The following is a 22,102-nucleotide window of genomic DNA, read 5'->3' as shown; positions in this document are numbered from 1 at the left end:
ATGTTGGCTGTGTTCAACGTTGCCTAGAGGTCGAATGAAAATATGTGACAGACACCTGGGGCTTTGATAGGTGGTTCAAAGAACATGGGTGGATTTTTAGCCCTAATAAACCCCTTCATTGCCTTATGTAGTGGTAAATACATAAGACAAGTGCCAGTGATCAGTCATACAATGTATAGATCCAAAACTAATAATCCTATTGAATAATCAATGTACAGTGGGGCCAAAAAGTATTTAGTCAGCCACTGATTGTGCAGGTTCTCCTACTTAGAAAGATGAGAGAGGTCTGTAATTTTCATCATAGGTACACTTCAACTATGAGAGACAAAATGAGAAAAAAAAATCCAGGAAATCACATTGTAGGATTTTTAAAGAATTTATTTGTAAATTATGGTGGAAAATAAGTATTTGGTCAATAACAAAAGTTCAACTCAATACTTTGTAACATGACCTTTGTTGGCAATGACAGAGGTCAAACGTTTCCTGTAAGTCTTCACCAGGTTTGCACACACTGTAGCTGGTATTTTGGCCCATTCCTCCATGCAGATCTCCTCTAGAGCAGTGATGTTTTGGGGCTGTCGCTGGGCAACACGGACTCCACAAATTTTCTATGGGGTTGAGGTCTGGAGACTGGCTAGTCCACTCCAGGACCTTGAAATGCTTTTTACGGAGCCACTCCTTCGTTGCCCGAGCGGTGTGTTTGGGATCATTGTCATGCTGGAAGACCCAGCCACGTTCCATCTTCAATGCTCTCACTGATGGAAGGAGGTTTTGGCTTAAAATCTCACGATACATGGCCCCGTTCATTCTTCCCTTAACACGGATCAGTCGTCCTGTCCCCTTTGCAGAAAAACAGCCCCAAAGCATGATGTTTCCACCCCCATGCTTCACAGTAGGTATGGTGTTCTTGGGTTTTTCTTCTTCCTCCAAACACGACGAGTTGAGTTTTTACCAAAAAGTTCCACATGATATTCTCCCAATCCTCTTCTGGATCATCCATATGCTCTCTGGCAAACTTCAGACGGGCCTGGACATGTACTGGCTTAAGCAGGGGGACACACCTGGCACCGCAGGATTTGAGTCCCTCTCGGCGTAGTGTGTTACTGATGGTAGCCTTTGTTACTTTGGTCCCAGCTCTCTGCAGGTCATTCATCAGGTCCCTCCGTGTAGTTCTGGGATTTTTGCTCACCGTTCTCATGATCATTTTGACCCCACGGGATGAGATCTTGACCCCAGGGGAGATTATCAATGGTCTTGTATGTCTTCCATTTTCTTACAATTGTTCCCACAGTTGATTTATTCACACCAACCTGCTTGCCTATTGTAGATTCACTCTTCCCAGCCTGGTGCAGGTCTACAATTTTCTTCCTTGTGTCCTTCGACAGCTCTTTGGTCTTGGCCAAGGTTGAGTTTGGAGTCTGACTGTTTGAGGCTGTGGACAGGTGTCTTTTATACAGATAACGAGGTCAAACAGGTGCCATTAATACAGGTAACAAGTGGAGGACAGAAGAGCTTCTTAAAGAAGAAGTTACAGCCAGAAATCTTGCTTACTTATTTTCCACCATAATTTACAAATAAATTCTTTAAAAATCCTACAATGTGATTTCCTGGATTTTTTTTTTCTCATTTTGTCTCTCATAGTTGAAGTGTACCTATGATGAAAATTACAGACCTCTCTCATCTTTCTAAGTAGGAGAACCTGCACAATCAGTGGCTGACTAAATACTTTTTGACCCCACTGTATTGAGTAGTACAAGAGAAAGCATGTGCTCCATCATCTGGGCAAGCCGTAGCCTAGTGGTTAGGGTACTGGACTAGTAATCAAAAGGTCACTGGTTCAAGCCTCACCACTGCCAGGTTGCTGCTGTTGGGCCCTTGAGCAAGGCCCTTAACCCTCAATTGATCAGATTGTATACTGTACTGTAAGTCGCTTTGGATAAAGGCATCTGCTAAATGCTGAAAATGTAAATCTGTTGATTCTTAATTTGGGTGCCGACTATCTGTGCCCCAGGAGTTCTAAAAGTTTTTTTTTTTGTTTTTTTTTTGTCATATTAAGTTACCCAGTGTAGGGTTTCTGTAAGCTCCTTAGCATGAAAGAGGGTAGATAGCGCTCCCCTCATTGTTCTGTTGATGCTGCATACTACCTTTGTAATCAGTGGTTTAAAAGCATGTTATGCATGACTGTGCTTCCTTGAACTTATTAAGAGCAAACTATTAAATTAAGTGTACTGAAAGGTATTTAAGGCAGGGTTAACCAATAGCAACATAAAACGATAACATAAATAAATAGAAACAGGTGCAGTTTGCATGAGAACATTTACTTGTGCTGTATACCATTATAAATTGGTGAATACCAGCCCCCCCCTTTTTTTTTTTTACTTTTATAAATGGATATTTGCTTATGATGGCACTATTGATTATTGCTGCATAATAAAAATACAGTCATTTACATTTACAGCATTCAGGAGTGGCGACTTACAAGTGTAAACGAATACAATGCATGCAATTAAAGATTAGGAGCTTTGCTCATGGGCCCAACTGTGGCAACTTGAATGTGGTGAGGTTTGAACCACCAACCTTCAGATTACAAGGCAGGCCACTACCTGAACCACTAAGCTACCTCAACCCAAGTCAACACTTTGGTTAAATAATTCCACTTTTTAACAAAAAAGGGTTATTAAAGGCAGGTGATTGTAGCTTTAAGCCAGTAAGGCCACTGCTAATACATAAGTCCTAAAGAAGTCTAATTACTGTCAACAAAACAACCAGATGCTTGGACTTGCTGAATCAGGTGTTTTTAAAGCTTACATTAGTGGGGTGGGCATTAGGGTATTAGAAAGTGGTGAGAAAAAACGAAAAGCCATGTGAACTATTTGAGTGTGACACCTGCAGCACTACACTCAGCTAGTCAGGACAACAAGCTAATCTCAGCCTGCAGGCTTTTACTCTAAGTCCATGGTGTAGAAACTGTTAAGTAAGAAGGTAATTATCAGGCCTGCAGCAAAAGAGTTTCAGGTGATTATTCTGCATGAATGAACAGAAGCTCAGCCTGCTAATTTACGCTGAAGCTATCTTCCAGATGTTCCGAGCATTCCAGAGAAATGTTAGTTTAATCATTAAATGGTAAACCAACATTATGCTTAACCATGATGTACGCTGCAGCGCTAATCTATACTAGCAAAGCATGCCCAGCAGTCCATGTACACTTTAACTATCACTTAACTATCACCTGCTCTTCCACCCTTCTCTCTCCTGGAAAGAACTTTAAAGTACCCATTGTTATAATATTCAGCCAAAAAAGCATTTAAGGTCAGACAGTAAGGTTGGACAATATGGCCCTGCTTGCAATAAATTATTACTTTGCATTTTATTATTAATATATCAATATCAATAATGCTGAGGCAAATTCAGATGGCTTTAAAAATGTTGACTGACTTGTTTTTAATTGTATCAAAGGAAAAAATTGGTTACGTACCTGAAAGGTTCGGAGCCATTCCTGTAAGCCTGTTGGAGGTTGGATTAAGGTGATGCGGCGTCTCTGTTGGCCCTGACAATTAGCCGCCCTCAAGTCGCCAAATGTAGTGGGGGTGGATGGATACGGTACCAAACCAGTTGGACTGAAAGCCAAAGTAGGAGAAATATTAGCTTTGTCTGGTAGTGGGAACTCAAGGTGACTGGACTTTAAAACCTGAAGATGTTTTTTTATAATAAGCTAAAATTATTTGCTGGGGAATTTCTCTGGGGAATGTTTGACTTCTTGTATTCAGATTGTGTTTTTAATGAAGTTAAAAGTTCTTTGATAAAATTCTGTATTTGCAGTCGTAGATTCTTGAATGAAGTTGCTGGATGGAGCTTTTAGCTAAAGATCCAAAATAAAGTTCAGCTCTCTTGATATGTATTAAGTTTTAGATTCTTAAATGAAGCTTGTGGATGAAGATCTGATGATGTTCCAACTTTGCTACTAAAGTTTTTATCTTATAAAAATTATCTGAAAGAATTCTGGATTTACTAAAATTCAAGAAACTATAAAATATACTGTATTTTGCTGACAATTAAAAAAAATGTTCAAAATATTTCCTTATAGAATTTTATTTAGGTTTATTATGCTAGCCCACCACTGCTGAGATTCAGGTTCAATGGTGTGTACAGGGTTTTTCTGTGCCCTTGTGCCCAGTGTTTTCCGGTAAAACCTGACCTGCCTCGCCCCTAACCATAAAGCGGGTAATAAAATAAAATAAAAATGAAAATATTAACAAAAGAATTCTAGGTTCTTTAAAAAATATTCAAAATGTATTTCAAGTTCTATGATAAAGTGTGCCTAATAAATGTACATTTATTGTTTTTCCACTTAAACCAGTTAAATCTCACCTTGGACAGGGCTTTTTGCCTGAAGGAAAAGGGCGAACCTCTGGGCCATGGTCCAACTTCCTTTTCATCTGCAACTCAAAAGAGAAGAAAAAAAAAGATTACTAGGTTTGTAAACCAAGTACACCCCAACCAAACAAAAACCCTAAACAAACAGGCAAACACCGGATAAAGACTCAATACAGTTGTTAATAAAATGGGAAAAAATTGGTCTGATAACTGGAGGAACTGCAGGTGATTGGGTGAATTAGAATGCTGACAACAGAATGGACACATACAAAGTTTAAAAATAAGTGGAAAGACTCAACCAAGCTCAAGTTAAAGTGAGCTTTACCTATGCTTAAAAAACAAAATGATGGCTGATCATGAACATTTACATTTTATTTAATTACATTTAGCAGATATTGGTGTTACAGACATGACAGCAATTACCAAACACAAGTTAAAATAAGTAAATCAAGCAACAAAATGTAAAGAAATCTGTGGAGAAATCCAGCAGTATTCTTTATGTACAGTGGCTTTTGGTAGAAAAGAAAACTCATTTCAGAACCAAAGAATGAAGGATAGAACACTGTATTCAGTAAAACAAAGAACCTAGACATTGCTTAAATCATTTATAAATGATTTTAATTTATTTTCATTATTCTTTTAAAATAATAGTTGATTTATTTAGTTGAGTTATTTAGTTCCAGCCAACACTTGACCTCTGTTTATGTAATGCACAGATCTGATTATATTCAAACTTCACCCGGATCCCTTTCACGCCTCATACCAAGGGTGCACATGATGACATCATAAATAAGCGGATGTAAAGATGTTCATTTGGGACGTTAACAGATTCACTGCGAGATTAAAGCTCGAACACTGCTGGGGACTAAAATACTCCCTAAATGAGTCTGTTGCAGCACCAAGAAAAACACAAACCTTTTCCAAAGCAACATTTAGCAGAGTAACCAAGGAGAAGAAATGATGGCCCCATGCAGCTGCTTACTGAGTCCTTAGTCTTCTGAGAAAGTATGAAGAACTCAGTGATAGCCTGGAATTTAAAAGCTGCTTATCCCAGGCACCCAGGTTTGTGATTTATCCATTTCTGATTTTGTGTTACATGTCTGATCATCACCTTGAGGAACATTAATTGCTACCTAGGTGAAAAATGAATGAATAAAGCATTACTAGTTAAAAGTACGACCGGTGGTTTAGACTTTGAGGGTTAAAAGAAAAACTTTAGGTCAGGGAAGTAAACTTTTTATAGTCGTGATATATAAAAAGATACCAGCATACAGCAGGATGAGCAATGGCTGCTTCGATGGTGTGAAAGGTTGATTTATATCAGCTTTAAGAGAAAAATAGAGTAGCCCTTTTCTTTAATGGTCTCCTTCTTTAGCCTGTCTCTTTCACACATGAACACACACACGCACGATCCGAGATGGCCCCCTTTCTAGCGAATAGTTGGTGCCTGGTTACGGAGCATCTCTACTGTGAAACAAAGATTCAGTGTCCTCATCACAAACAAGCTCATTTAAATAAAAACTATTTTTAGTTTAGTACAGTGTTTATAACAGACCGGGTCGCTAGCACACCAACAACAGCAGCTTTGTGCATTGTATGTGGCAGAAGTTGGTTAGCTAAACAGGAGTGAGTAATAGCCATTTTCTACAAACAGTAACTTTCTAGACTGAATGTTCCTGAACCTTCTACTTATGTTCAGCATTCCCAATACTGATTTGGTGTCCACTTAAAATGTGAAGTTGGTATTGTATTCCTAAAGCCAGTCTAAGTTAACGCTTGACCCTTTTGTAAGGGCGGTATAGGAACAACTTTAATAGAAGTATATAAAATATACTATATATACTGATCTACTGCTTTACAGGCTCACATCCAGTTAGATAAAGTTCACTATTTATTTACTATAAAAATAATATAAAAAAATAATATTGAACAACTTAAACTAATTGGAAAGTATTATCATCATTACTAATTGCTGTGAGGCAACAGTGCTACCCACCAAGCCACATCTACTACCATTACTATTATTATTATTGGGGGCGGCACGGTGGCTTGGTTGGTAGCACTGTCGCCTCACAGCAAGGAGGTCCTGGGATTGATTCCCAGGTAGAGTTTGCATGTTCTCCCCGTGTCTGCATGGCTTTCCTCCGGGAGCTCCGGTTTCCTCCCACAGTACAAAGACATACAAGTGATGTGAATTGGAGATACATTAAAGGAACTGATGAATCTTGTGTATCCAGTAACTACCTGCCCTGTCATGAATGTAACCAAAGTGTAAAACATGATATTAAAATCCTAATAAATAAATAAAATATAAATAAAAAATAATATTGTCTCAATTTCCAATCCAATTCAGATACTAAAGCTTTGGGTCTGACCCTGACATTTTAACAGTAAGCAAGCAGACACAAAGTTTGTAACTATGAAGGTCGAACAATGACGTGCTATAAGATCTGAGTTTTAAACCTATGTTCATGTGGATGTGTGTGTGTTGTGTCAGTCAACATTAGATGCATATTTTACAGAAATGTCTGTGGATCCAATCAAGACAGTCCTAATAATTATTAGTGAACAGAGTGCATTTAGTAAAAATAGTATGGGTCAGAGAGTTTTGGGTCATCAACAAACGGGTCATCACAGGGACTCTGGGCTTTTGATGATGTTTGGATTAGATGAAAACAGGAAAAGCATTTCAGTGCCAGAAGGGAAAGCAAACACATGACACACACACACACAATCTGTTTTTAATCCAGCTAAAAATGTGCCGTTTTAAACATTTCTGGTTTGTTTTCTAGCATGTGTTCAAAGCATGGCGACGTAACAAGCGGAGAGAGTGGTTAGTCCTCGATTCTGTTTATTTTAGGAAGGTTTGCTCACTGACGTACTGTTTGAGAAACCTGCATCCTGGGTCCTGAAATCAGTTCATGAGGATTCACTGAATATAAACATAATTTAAGCCAGACAGAAATACGACACAGATTTAACCCACTTTTATGTTTTTATTACTCATTTATGACAGTGTTTAACTGTTTAATGAGTTCCAGGCTTCCTTGAACGCTGGAGCTCTAATAACTACAGAAAGCCTGAGACATCGCTTTAAAATAACTGTTTTTGTTAACCAGTGCAGATTTTGAATAGCAGTCTCAGGGAAAATACATACATGATTACCGGGGTACACCCAACATGCCAAACTCTGCTCCCATGACTTCACATGAGTGGCATGAGCGTTTCTCTCTGAACGGATTAGATACAAGGTTTGGCATGTGCATCAGGAGGGTGTGTTTGTATGACTGGAACATCTACGGTGCACTTTTCATTGCAAAGATTCTGAAAGCGGCTGTGTTTGTATCTCAACTAAAAAGCTTACGAGCAAACAAATGTCACAAAGTGCTAGCACATGATGAATCAAAATCCCATAAGGCTCAGCTGAGGTTCATTTTCGTTTAATGTGATGCTCAACAATAAGCAATGAGGGTATAAAAAACGCTGGCATGAGCCATGATTGAAATTATTCAAGGTCAATTAATATGTATGAAAAATGTGTTTGAATTTGGGGTGCTTAAAACATCTGTATGTGGGATGTTGTTATACAGATGCATTTAATTTATATTCTTCTATCCAAAGCGACTTACAATTGTTAACATACACCGACGAGTCATAACATTATGACCACTGACAGGTGAAGTGAATAACAATGATTATCTCTTCATCATGACACCTGTTAGTGGGTGGGATATATTAGGCAGCAAGTGAACATGTTATCCTCAAAGTAGATGTTAGAAGCAGGAAAAATGGGCGAGCGTGAGGATTTGAGTGAGTTTGACAAGGGCCAAATTGTGATGCCTAGACGACTGGGTCAGAGCATCTCCAAAACTGCAGCTCTTGTGGGGTGTTCCCAGTCTGCAGTGGTCAGTATCTATCAAAAGTGGTCCAAGAAAGGAACAGTGGTAAACCAGCGACAAAGTCATGGACGGCCAAGGCTCATTGATGCACGTGGGGAGCGAAGGCTGGTCCTGTGGTCCGATCCAACAGACGAGCCACTGTAGCTCAAATTGCTGAAGAAGTTAATGCTGGTTCTGATAGAAAGGTGTCAGAATACGCAGTGCATCACAGTTGCAGGGCTGTTTTGGCAACAGAAGGGGGACCAACACAATATTAGGAAGGTGGTCATAATGTTATGCCTGATCATGTATACTATTCATCATCAAGGGCCCAAAAGTGGAAACCTGGCGATGGTAGGGCTGGTTCGATTTGTATCACTTGCTTTCTGAGAGTCTGCTTCACTATTCGCGAGGTTAAGAGAACTGTATCAGTATCAGCTTTGATATAGATACTACATGGGTAGTATCCACATAGGTATTAGCTACATTCTAAACAGACTTAGTGGTGAACAGCAAGCCGAGCAACGAACTTCATGGCCAAAAGTATTTGGACAGCCCTCATAATTATCGAGTTCAAGTGTTTTAGCAACATCAATCAATAAAAGAAAATACATTTGAGGAAAACTGCTTTTTAATCTGATTAGGCACAAATGTAGATACTGTTGTAGGTGTATGTTCATGATATGGGGCTGCTTCTTAGCAAACTGTACTGGGGCATCACACGTCGCTCGAGAAAACACAAAGTACTGAGATATAAATCTAATAGCACAATAAAGTAAATACCTAGTTTCAAAAAAATCTATGCTTTTATTTACAATGTGGCATTTGGAACATGCTTTTATCCAAAGCGACTTACAATTATGACTCAATACAATTTGAGCAACTGAGGGTCTTACTCAGGGCCCAACAAGTTCAACATGGCGATGCTTAAACCGGCAACCTTTTAATTACTAAGCCAGTACCTTACCCACTGAACTCATATAAACTTTATAAATCCTTTAGCTTAGAACCCACTTAGAAGCTTAGAATCCTGCCCCACTTCTATTCTACCTTGCTTCAGTAAATCAGGCGAGTATGTGTGGTAAATTTTCACCTGAGGGTGTAGGTGTGTGTAGGATTCCAAGAACAGTATGCAAGGAGACCTATTGTAGAACCACATTAGTCATGCTTCAGTGCAAGTTCCTCTCCACCCAACACACACTTTCAGTCTGAGATTTCATTCATTCTTGCTCAGAGTAAAATAAAGCCAGGTATATAACCAAGCACATAGAATCAGAACTCAATAGCTTTACGTTTAACATGTAAGGTAACCGGGTGGCTTGGCATGAGGCGGCCACATCAATCCTTCTGCGAGTCACTTTCATCCAGCTGTAAAGAAACTGTCAGAAGAATGACGGTATGTGTGGTGGTGGTTAGCAGCAGATTTCTCTCACCACACAGGCCAACTTTCAACATATGCACAACACATGCATGCCTTAAGGACCGGATATTTTCAACTCTTATTCACTTATCAACTTAAATACACGCATGAGGTGTTTTCAAACGTAATCATATTTACACTGATCAGCCATAACATTAAAACCACCTCCTTGTTTCTACACTCACTGTCAATTTGATCAGCTCCACTTACCATATAGAAGCACTTTGTAGTTCTACAATTACTGACTGTAGTCCATCTGTTTCTCTGCATGCTTTGTTAGCCCCCTTTCATGCTGTTTTTTGATAGTCAGGACCCCCACAGAGCAGGTATTATTTGGGTGGTGGGTCATTCTCAGCACCGCATCAGACACAGTAATGCCGATGGAGTTTTTAAACACCTCACTGTCACAGCTGGACTGAGAATAGTCCACCAACCAAAAACATATCCAGCTACCAATGCCCCGTAGGCAGCATCCTGTGACCACTGATGAAGGTCTAGAAGATGACCAACTCAAACAGCAGCAATAGATGAGTGATCGTCTCTGAGTTTACATCTACAAGGTGGACCAACCAGGTAGGAGTGTCTAATAGAGTGGACAGTGAGTGGACATGGTATTTACAAACTCCAGCAGCGCTGCTGTGTCTGATCCACTCATACCAGCACAACACACACTAACACACCACCACCATGTCAGTGGTGCAGTGCTGAGAATCATCCACCACCTAAATAATACCTGCTCTGTAGTGGTCCCGTGGGGGTCCTGACCATTAAAGAACAGGACAAAAGCTAGGCTGAAAAAGTATGTAGAGAAACAGATGGACTACAGTCAGTAATTGTAGAACTACAAAGTGCTTCTATATGGTAAGTGGAGCTGATAAAATGGACAGGGAGTGTAGAAACAAGGAGGTGGTTTTAATGTTATGGTTGATCGGTGTATATATATATATACAGTGTATCACAAAAGTGAGTACACCCCTCACATTTCTGCAGATATTTAAGTATATCTTTTCATGGGACAACACTGACAAAATGACACTTTGACACAATGAAAAGTAGTCTGTGTGCAGCTTATATAACAGTGTAAATTTATTCTTCCCTCAAAATAACTCAATATACAGCCATTAATGTCTAAACCACCGGCAACAAAAGTGAGTACACCCCTTAGTGAAAGTTCCTGAAGTGTCAATATTTTGTGTGGCCACCATTATTTCCCAGAACTGCCTTAACTCTCCTGGGCATGGAGTTTACCAGAGCTTCACAGGTTGCCACTGGAATGCTTTTCCACTCCTCCATGACGACATCACGGAGCTGGCGGATATTCGAGACTTTGCGCTCCTCCACCTTCCGCTTGAGGATGCCCCAAAGATGTTCTATTGGGTTTAGGTCTGGAGACATGCTTGGCCAGTCCATCACCTTTACCCTCAGCCTCTTCAATAAAGCAGTGGTCGTCTTAGAGGTGTGTTTGGGGTCATTATCATGCTGGAACACTGCCCTGCGACCCAGTTTCTGGAGGGAGGGGATCATGCTCTGCTTCAGTATTTCACAGTACATATTGGAGTTCATGTGTCCCTCAATGAAATGTAACTCCCCAACACCTGCTGCACTCATGCAGCCCCAGACCATGGCATTCCCACCACCATGCTTGACTGTAGGCATGACACACTTATCTTTGTACTCCTCACCTGATTGCCGCCACACATGCTTGAGACCATCTGAACCAAACAAATTAATCTTGGTCTCATCAGACCATAGGACATGGTTCCAGTAATCCATGTCCTTTGTTGACATGTCTTCAGCAAACTGTTTGTGGGCTTTCTTGTGTAGAGACTTCAGAAGAGGCTTCCTTCTGGGGTGACAGCCATGCAGACCAATTTGATGTAGTGTGCGGCGTATGGTCTGAGCACTGACAGGCTGACCCCCCACCTTTTCAATCTCTGCAGCAATGCTGACAGCACTCCTGCGCCTATCTTTCAAAGACAGCAGTTGGATGTGACGCTGAGCACGTGCACTCAGCTTCTTTGGACGACCAACGCGAGGTCTTTTCTGAGTGGACCCTGCTCTTTTAAAACGCTGGATGATCTTGGCCACTGTGCTGCAGCTCACTTTCAGGGTGTTGGCAATCTTCTTGTAGCCTTGGCCATCTTCATGTAGCGCAACAATTCGTCTTTTAAGATCCTCAGAGAGTTCTTTGCCATGAGGTGCCATGTTGGAACTTTCAGTGACCAGTATGAGAGAGTGTGAGAGCTGTACTACTAAATTGAACACAGCTGCTCCCTATGCACACCTGAGACCTAGTAACACTAACAAATCACATGACATTTTGGAGGGAAAATGACAAGCAGTGCTCAATTTGGACATTTAGGGGTGTAGTCTCTTAGGGGTGTACTCACTTTTGTTGCCAGTGGTTTAGACATTAATGGCTGTATATTGAGTTATTTTGAGGGAAGAATAAATTTACACTGTTATATAAGCTGCACACAGACTACTTTTCATTGTGTCAAAGTGTCATTTTGTCAGTGTTGTCCCATGAAAAGATATACTTAAATATCTGCAGAAATGTGAGGGGTGTACTCATTTTTGTGATACACTGTATATACACACCTTTTGCATTTTATTTGGTCAATTAGGCATATGATCACCAAACCCAAACATAAATACGTCTACTAGCATTAAACATTGCCAATACTTTTGTGAGCATAAGAGGAGCTTCAGAGTATCCACAACCGAATCTGGCAACTTCAAGATTCTCTTAGGTAGTCATAATTTTTTTAATCAGGTATTTTACACCATTTTCACTGGAACCAACAAATTAAATCAGTAAAACAGAATATGATAATAATCCAAATAAAAATTAATAAGTATATGTTTCACAAGCTTCTTCCTAAATGTCCTACTTAAAATCACATAAATCAAATTAAAATAATTAATTCTTCCTTCATCACCGTTTTCCACTCTCATTAAATGAAAGACAGACACCGGCTCCACATTAATCTGCTTAGGTCACTGTGGACACCGTTCCAAATCGTAAAGCACACTCAACTCTGTTACCCTAATCTTTACAGATCAGGCCACAGTTTGGGTGGAAATTGTTTTGAGGCGAGACTCATTAGTCATTCAGTGGTCAATATTCCTTCAGTTCTGCTTGGATAAACAATCTGAATGAAGCATGTCCGACAGCTTAAAGGGCTGAGAATACAGAAACCTAATAGGACAAAACGATACGATAAAATAGAAATATGAAAATTGATAAGCATGTAATAAACATGTATTTAATGTGGGTGGGTGTGAAGGGGAGCTCTAGTGAGCACAGGTTTAGTGATGCTGATGAAATCTAAAGACCATCTCATATGAATTTTCGTTAATTAATCTTGACTGATTTAATCCTGTTCAGGGTTGCTGTCCTGGCATGGGTGCATATCTAGCATATAGAAATATAATGTGTTTAATAGTGCAGATGCCGGTGCCCTGCAGCCCCTTGTGTACACCTTACAGTTGTTTGTTTTTTTAAATCAGTACCCCCTCGCCAAAGGGTACAAATGTAACTAAGATTTTGATCTTTGCACCACAAATACATTTTAGTATGTAAGTGATACATCCTTGAGTTTAGATTACATAATTACCCTCATTATGGGTTCCCTACGCATTTTTGTATTTTTAGATCAATAAGGGGTTTCTCTAAATAAAAATGATTTATGAGCATGATTTAGAACGGAGACCATATCAGATACCGATCCAGCATTTTACACCAGTACTGTAGTGACCATGATACATAGGACAGTATTAATCATTGTTGGTCCCTTGAGCAAAACAATTAACCCTCACAGCTCCAGCGGCTACATACAACAGCTGACCCTGCACTCTGACCCCACCTACCAAACAAGCTAAGATACACTGAAAACAGATTTCTTTGTAGTGTAAACATGTATGTCTATATGATAAATAAAAGCATTCCATTCTATTCCAAATGTGTGTGTGAGATGTAGGGAGACTTTTAGTGAGAACAGGTGGCCATATGCTTTCTGTAGAAGTCAAAATATGTAAATACAGGATGAGATTCTACTTTGATGCATGTGAAATGAGCACATCTGGAGCAAAAATGGATAGTGAGCATATTAGTAAAGCAATTGCAGCAAACCAGTCTAAAGAGGATAACTAAACAAGGGCTTTTGCGAGAAGCTTTAAACTGCTTTAAGAGATTCATCAAAGAGAAACGGTGCGGCATTAACCGGGTACTATAAGTGTCAATCATGGATGCGCATTGACCTGTAGAATTTCAAGATTTCCCCTTAAAACAATGATACGGTGAAATGACAGCTTGATATTTAGATCATGAGCTAAATCAGATGTTAATCAGACGTCATATTTATTTATATTCATATTTATGTATATTTCACATATATACATAAGCCAGGACCATCCATGGAAGACTGCGCGCTCTCTCTCTCTCTCTCTCTCTCTCTCTCTCTCTCTCTCTCTCTCTCTCTCTCTCTCTCTCTCTATATATATATATATATATATATATATATATATATATATATATATATATATATATATATATATATATATATATATATATATATATATATATATCTACACATGGTTACTGTATGGACGTCTGTATTTGACACTCAGATTTTCAAATTGGATCAAGGCGAGACGAGAAGACGAGAAGTGGAAAAATAGAGATTTGGTACATGTGTGAATGTGTGTGAGGTGGTGTAATGGAAGCTCTATGAGTAGCCGTTGCAGTGATGCTGATGGCCAGATGGTTTCAGTAAAGTCAAGAAATGTTAAGACTGACCATCATTAATCTTAAATCTCATCAATCTGATAGAAGAGCAGAGCCTAGAATCAGAGATGTACAGAACTGACAGTGTGCATAACACATGAATACATATGGGAGCACATATGCAAGCATGTGAACATGTATATTTCAAGTAGACATGTTCCACAACCTAGGTACAAGGTGGGGCATTTGTTACATGTTATATGTTGGTATGTATTCGTAAATGAAACCATGATAACTGCTTATACACTAGAAATCTTCTTGTGCTTCAAACTACTACAAAAATATACGTGTGCTGAATGTGTGGGGTGTATAGGGGGAGCTCCAGTGAGTGCAGGTGCAGTGATGCTGAAAGGCTGTAAAGTCAAGATGATCCAAATGTACTCCATATTAACGGTCATATGAAATTTGAGCAGATGTATGAGCAAAGTCTACGATGGGCATTCTTAATATCTAACATATGAAACACATATGGAGTACATATGCAAGGAATTTGCTTAAGGGAGGGGAAGGATCTTTTTGCTTAAAGGGTGGAAAAAATGTTTCAAGAGTCCTAAAAATAGAAAACCTAAGAACATCTGGAGTGTATGATGGGACCTTTATTTAATTGAGTGTATTTCAGATTCAGAAATATATAGGGTAACCATTACCCACCCATTAGATACACCTTATTTCCAAGCTGGACATATAACCCATCCTCAAGAGAAAAAGAAGCAGGGTTAAATAGCAACACCAAAATCGAAATTGGCTTCTGGATATTTTCTCCGCAGTGGCCATAAAACTGCGCGTCGTCCTGCCTCGCTTCATCGATGCGCTTCGTAAATTAGATGCCGTCGCAAGCTCAAGGGCGGTGGTACCCAAAATAAATAAGTATTGAGGGAAACACGCTACTCACTTTGTAAAAAATCATCTTCAACGTGCCGTAGAAGCCCATGATTGCTGCAGATGAGCGGATCCCTGGTTTCTTTTCCTGGCTGGGTTACTGCGGATAGGTGCGAGTGCGTTCAGGTAGATCGAACCGCGTCTGCGATGCGGCGGACATGCTCAGTAACACCGACTCACCGCACACGCACACAGACCCGCCTCGGAAATCCACGAATAATGATATAATAAAGCAAGCACAGAATAATCCACAAGCACGGACACACGCTGCGCACCCGTTCTGCCCTCCGTGCACCACCAACGACGGCCTGCCAGAGAATACCGAGCAGGGAGAGAGAGCTGTACGGAGGGAGGAGAGAGAACCGAAGCCCTGCCTTCTTCCTGCACGATACTGCTGGCTCGCGTTATTCCAAGTATGAGTCGACTCGCTGAACTGAACCGACTCGTTGGTGTCATCTTAAAAAAACGGCGATTATTTGAGAGTCGCTTTACACATTCGATTCTTTTAAGCAGACCCAACTAGGAGAGTGAACAACGCCAGTTTCGATTCGTCTGAGTCATCACTCAAGAACTTGGCATCCACGAGTCAGGACGACTTATTATTATCTCTCCAATATAGCACCGCATTACTAAATATGATTACAGGTTTGATACATCCTACGCTTAAAACATGTTTCATCGAACAGTCCTTGGAACAGTTTCTTCCTCAGGCGGAACCCATAAAGTAGCCCTGGTTGCCTTAGATAAGAATAGTACGGATAATTAGTTCAATTATATACTTATAATGAAATGATATAAACTATAAGATTTAAAACATTCATTTTTTAAATCCTAATCATGCTATAGTGGGTCAGACACTGCCTGGAAACACTGGGTGCAAGGTACAAATACTGGACAGGGTGCAAATCCAAGGCAGGGCACCAACCTTTAAACTTATTTACTCACACATGGGGACAGTAAAGGCTAGTCAAATACAATCTGCATGTTTGTAGGTGCTTTAAAAACCAAAGTACTACAAGTAAACCCATGCAGAAATAGATGGAGCATGCAAGTCCCTTCCATTGAAGGTTGGATATATTATTAGGTTAAACTAATTAAAGGCTTTTTGATCAGAATATTCACCCAGGGTTAACCAAGTGTGCCAATGCTGCTCAGGTGGTGCAGCGGTAAAAACACACGCTGGAACCAGAGCTGGGAACTCGAATACATCGAATACATCGTATCGAATCTCAGCTCTGCCTGCCGGCTAAGGCTGAGCGGCCACAGGAACAACGATTGGCCTGTTGTTCAGATGGGCGGGACTAAGCCGGATGGGGTCTCTCTCTCGTGACTGGTGCAATTACGACCTCTGCTGGCTGACTGATGGTGCCTGCACAGAGATGAGAAAAGAGTGCTGTCAGGGTGTGTCTCTCCGTACACAACGCTGAGCTGCACTGCACTCGTCAAAGTGTAGGTGATAAGATGCATACGGCATGCTGCCCACATGTCAGAGGGGGCGTGGGTTAGCTTCGTTCTCCTCAATCAGAGCAGGGATCGGCATTGATGGAGAGGAAGCATGACGCAATTGGACACGCTAAAAAGGGAGAAAAGGGGAAGAAAATGCATAAAAAATACAAAAACAGCCTAGCCATTGAAAGGGGGTACACTTGTCAGTGTACTCTCAGTGCTGGTCTCAGGCCCAGATAAAAAATAAGTAGAGTTTTGTCAAGAAGGGCATTCGGCATGTTACAGAAGAAAAAAAAAAAACATCCATGACAAATCAGGTATGCAGACCACAATGATCCACTATGGCGGCTCCTAAATAAGGACGCAGCCAAAATAGGAAAAAGGACAATAATAAATATTGTTTTACATTAGCAAAATGCAGATTTTGAGCATTGTTTATTAAATAGTGCAAGTAGTGTACAGTGACACCACTTGGGGCACTCTCAGCCCCCAGTCAGAGTGTACATCTGGAGATACTTGGTGTACCATGTTATTTGGTGGTGCTTTATTAGACGTGGCAGGAAGAATGTAACAGGCATGCTTCAAAATAAGAGCAACCCCCACTCCCCTATTTATTAACTATAGACATTTTAGAAAATTCTTAGAGTAGAATGCATTAGACTAAACCAATGAACCACAAGATGAGTTATGACTAGTAATTTCCTAAAGCAAATAAATAACTTTGAGATTAAAATGGTAAAAGAAACATGTGCTCTAGACAGCCTTTCTTAAGAAAATATATAAACCAGAGCTTCTCAAGCTGCGGTCTGTGGGCCATTTGTGGTCTATTACGACTACACATTACGCATGTGTGCTGGCTGGCTTTGGACAACTGTAGCTAAAAAAGGTTAAGACTCATAAATATACACTTGAGTTTTGTGCACATACAGTGTTTTATTTTGTACTGTAAGTTTTTCTAGCTAGCTGATGTTTACAGTACCATTAATTACATTTACATTTACATTTTCAGCATTTAGCAGACGCTTTTATCCAAAGCGACTTACAGTACTGTGACAGTAAGCAATTGAGGGTTAAGGGCCTTGCTCAAGGGCCCAACAGTGGCAACCTGGTAGTGGTGGGGCTTGAACCAGCGACCTTTGGATTACTAGTCCAGTACCTTAACCACTAGGCTACAACTGCCCTACTGCCCTAAACACTTCACTGTCACTGCTGGACTGAGAATAGTCCACCAACCAAAAATATCCAGCCAACAGCGTCCCATGGGCAGCGTCCTGTGACCACTGATGAAGGTCTAGAAGATGACCAACTCAAACAGCAGCAATAGCTGAGCGATCGTCTCTGACTTTACATCTACAAGGTGGACCAACTAGGTAGGAGTGTCTAATAGAGTGGACAGTGAGCGGACACGGTATTTAAAAACTCCATCAGTGCTGCTGTGATCCACTCATACCAGCACAACACACACTAACACACCACCACCACGTCAGTGTCACTGCAGCGCCGAGAACGATCCACCACTCAAACAACACCCGCTCCGTGGTGGTCCCGTGGGGGTCCCGACCACCGAAAAACAAGGCGAAAGCAGGTCAAAAAAAAGCATGCAGAGAAACAGATGGACTACAGTTGGTAATTGTACTACAAAGTGCTTCTATATGGCAAGAGGATATGTGAATATATGCAGAAACAAGGAGAGGCTTCAACGTTACGGCCGATCGGCGTATACACTTTAAATGTTGATGTGAACAGGAAGCTCCTCAACCTTTGTGCCACTGAAAATTTTGCATATGCGCTAGATGCAGCTTCCAAGATTTTTTTTTTTAAAGACAGAGATAGATTTTTAAAGAGAGAGAGAGAGAGGGAGAGAGAGAGAGATGTACCAACACTTTTTTTAAGTTTCACATAAAACTGAACAGAGCAGAATTCTTTATATTAACACAACATTCTCATAACCCGATCATGGCAGCTGTGTGAAATGCAAAACTAAAAAACTAAAAGTGGTTGTTGAGACATTTTCCTCCATGAGCTAGAACTGGGGGAGTTCAAAAAGTTAAAAACAAATATTGTTTATCGAAGCAGTTTTAAACATCTGATATTGAGTGTGTCTGAAAAATTAGCAAGAAGGTCTACATACTATTGGCCGTGACGGGTGTACTATGGTTGCAGGACTGTAATTCACCTTGTCACCACTAGAACTAAAATGATTCCCCATGCAGCTTCAATAATGTAGCTTATAGTCAGTGTCAGGAAGTTTACACTACAAAGTAAAAGTACGTGGACACCCAATTTGTTTTTGTTTTTTTTCTATTTTAATTATGCATTTTCTCCCATTTTCTCCCCAATTTATCATAGTCAATTTGTCTTCCGCTGCTGGGGGATCCCTGATTGCAGTCGAGGTGGGTATATTGCTGCTCACGCCTCCTCTGACCCGCTTGCAGCCCTTAGTGGAACCCCTTTTCACCTATGCACTCTGCACAGGCGCCTCTTTATCTGCCAATCGGCGTCCTTACACAGCGTTTGAAGACCCCGCCCACATAGTTCGGACATCCCGCCCTAGCAGAGACGTGTCTGCTGCAGGCACCGCCAATTACACCCGCTGGGTGGCGCCCAACCGACCAGTGGCAACACCGAGTTTCGAAGAGAGGAGTTCCGAATCACGGCGCTGGTGTTTACATTCATTTGTTAATGAATTTTGTGCTTTATCCAGATCAGGGTTGCACTGGTTCTGGTGCCTACCGATATAAATCAGCACAAACCTCGAACGTCCAAGACCAAAATATTATATACACTTTTTAATCGTATAGCTTTACGCACCTGTTATCAATAGGTGTGACTGGAAAAGCCTAGTGTCCATGTATACATTGATTGACATCTACAGTCTCACTGTTTTGCTTTATTGGGGCATATTTAATCCGCATTTGGGTCAGAAACACAAAAACAATCGCACCACCCCCTCCCAACAACAAACACACACACAGACAGACAGACAGACAGACAGACAGACAGACAGACAGACAGACAGACAGACAGACAGACAGACACACACACACACACACACACACACACACACACACACACACACACACACACACACACACAGCCTCCGCCGCCTCAATGTTACTTCTACATGATTGATTGGGGGGTATTTCTCACCCTGGGATACTGTGTGTGTGTTCTTTTATCATTAGAAATAAGCCATTCAGAGCAAGACCAAGGACACACAGTAATTAGACAGAAAACAAGTCTCCTGAATTTAAATCAGAATAGTGAGTGTGTGTGCGTGTGTATATACAAGCCATGATGATAAGCCATCATGATGAGCCTTATTTGTAATGATAAGGCACACATGTATACCATAGAAGTGGTAAAATACTTGTTTCTTTTTACTAATAAATGAGTAAGCATGCTTTCCAAATCCAAGTAAAAATGAGCAAACCAACAGTTAGGGCAGCGATAAGTACAGACACAGTGTTTACTCTAACAGCGTGTTTAAGCATGCAGGCCTTCAGGCGACTATATACGTTCTCTATACTTACACTGCTCTATACTTTCAGACTTAATAACAGCAGTCTGACAGTCATAACTCATCACTTCACTACGGACGTGTCTCTGCACACTAGTCACTATATACACAAAACACCACAGTGCATTATAGGTGCAGGCATCGTTGGTTTTCCTAAACTACCGCAGTGGGTGCTGGAAAATAACTTGTCCATGCCAGGTTTTACGACTATGTATATTTTACTCAGACATGTTTTTAGTAAGCACTTAATTCTGGTCCTGATCACGGTGGGTCTGGTGTCACTCAAACCCTGGGTACAAAGTGGAAATAAAAGGTCAGTTTCTATCTAAAAAAAAACATGGACCAGACTTGAGTAGCACATTGAATAGAGCTGACAAAATATCATATACTGCTGATTTTCTCAAGCTGCTTTTCAAGCTGGTAAAAGCAGGTCTGTTCCGGACTATAACTGAGTGGTAACAGTAATGATTTATTATATTAATCAAAGAAAAAAAAAACATAGAAAATAAGACAAGTAGAACATGCTGTGATGCAGAGAACACAGTATTTTAAATTAACTCTGTTTCTAGCACTAATTCTCCTGTGTGCTTTTGCATATTCGTTTATGAGAATAATTATGCATAATGAATCGATCACTACAACTCACTAGTATTTGCATTTGAACATCTACATGTTTGAAACAGTTTTCCATGAACCATTCAGACATATAACTGAGCCAATACAAATATTTACAATCTTTTTAGTCTCACTGGGTTGAAAAATCAATTGCTCAGCATGAAGTATTGAACTGTATTGAAATCTATGACCATATGCTGTGTGCATGTACCATAAAAACAGAATTATGTTTGAAACGTGTGTTCTTGCATTCCAATTAGCATAAATAATGACTTCTTGTTGCCCAATATAAAAGTTATTACGTGACTACTTAAATTCACATTGTATGATCGTAACAGTCTACATTTACACCTTGATGGATCTGAGCATTATAGGCTTCATTATTTCTGAATGAGCTACACTGAAACATTGAGCTACATTTCTGCATTGTTGAGGAATAGGACGGCATTGTAATACAGCAGCAGCTAGCGTGGGTGTCACACAGGGTCTGTCCGAAAACCTAGTGAGCTCTCTATATGGACGGAATTTCACATCACAAAAATTGTTGTCTGAATTCCAAGAAACACCGATCAGGTATAACATTATGATCACCTTCCTAATATTGTGTTGGTCCCCCTTTTGCTGCCCTATATGCAACAAACTGTGCTGCACTGTGTATTCTGACACCTTTCTATCAGAACCAGCATTAACTTCTTCAGCAATTTGAGCTACAGAAGCTCGTCTGTTGGATCGGACCACACGGGCCAGCCTTCGCTCCCCACATGCATCAGTGAGGCTTCACCGCCCATGACCCTGTCGCCGGTTTACCACTGTTCCTTCCTTGGACCACTTTTGATTGATACTCACCACTGCAGACTGAGAACACCCCACCAGAGCTGCAGTTTTGGAGATGCTCTGACCCAGTCGTCTAGCCATCACAATGTGGCCCTTGTCAAACTCGCTCAAATCCTCACGCTGGCTCATTTTTCCTGCTTCTAACACATCAACGTTGAGGATAAAATGTTCGTAAAACTTGCTGCCTAATATATCCCACCCACTAACAGGTGCCGTGATGAAGAGATAATCAGTGTTATTCACTTCACTTCACACTGGTCGGTGTACCTTAAAATGCTGCCTACTGAGGTCCCTCAATTCGAAGTTATAATCTGACTGAATAACGAGGGAGCATCCTGCTTTAGTAA

The 22,102-nt window shown here is 40.6% G+C and overlaps 1 protein-coding gene across 3 annotated transcripts in view; it reads right to left on the bottom strand.

Moving 5' to 3' along the window:
* Positions 1 to 22,102, bottom strand: part of fbxw7 (F-box and WD repeat domain containing 7) — a 193,301-nt gene that overhangs the window by 22,403 nt on the left and 148,796 nt on the right. Inside the window, exons 1-3 of one of the 3 annotated variants that reach the window (XM_063008329.1) lie at positions 15,354 to 15,622; positions 4,369 to 4,442; positions 3,476 to 3,617 (exon numbers count right to left, since the gene is read on the bottom strand). In XM_063008329.1, the coding sequence (XP_062864399.1) occupies positions 3,476 to 3,617; positions 4,369 to 4,442; positions 15,354 to 15,392 (255 nt within the window). In that variant the 5' untranslated portion in view covers positions 15,393 to 15,622. Of the gene's footprint in view, positions 1 to 3,475; positions 3,618 to 4,368; positions 4,443 to 15,353; positions 15,623 to 22,102 lie in introns of those variants that run through there. The other 2 variants (XM_063008330.1, XM_063008328.1) reach the window with 2 other exon arrangements.

The sequence above is a fragment of the Trichomycterus rosablanca genome, chromosome 14 (assembly GCF_030014385.1).
Source record: "Trichomycterus rosablanca isolate fTriRos1 chromosome 14, fTriRos1.hap1, whole genome shotgun sequence".
Lineage (NCBI taxonomy): Eukaryota > Metazoa > Chordata > Actinopteri > Siluriformes > Trichomycteridae > Trichomycterus > Trichomycterus rosablanca.
This window is presented reverse-complemented; position numbering and strand designations above follow the sequence as displayed.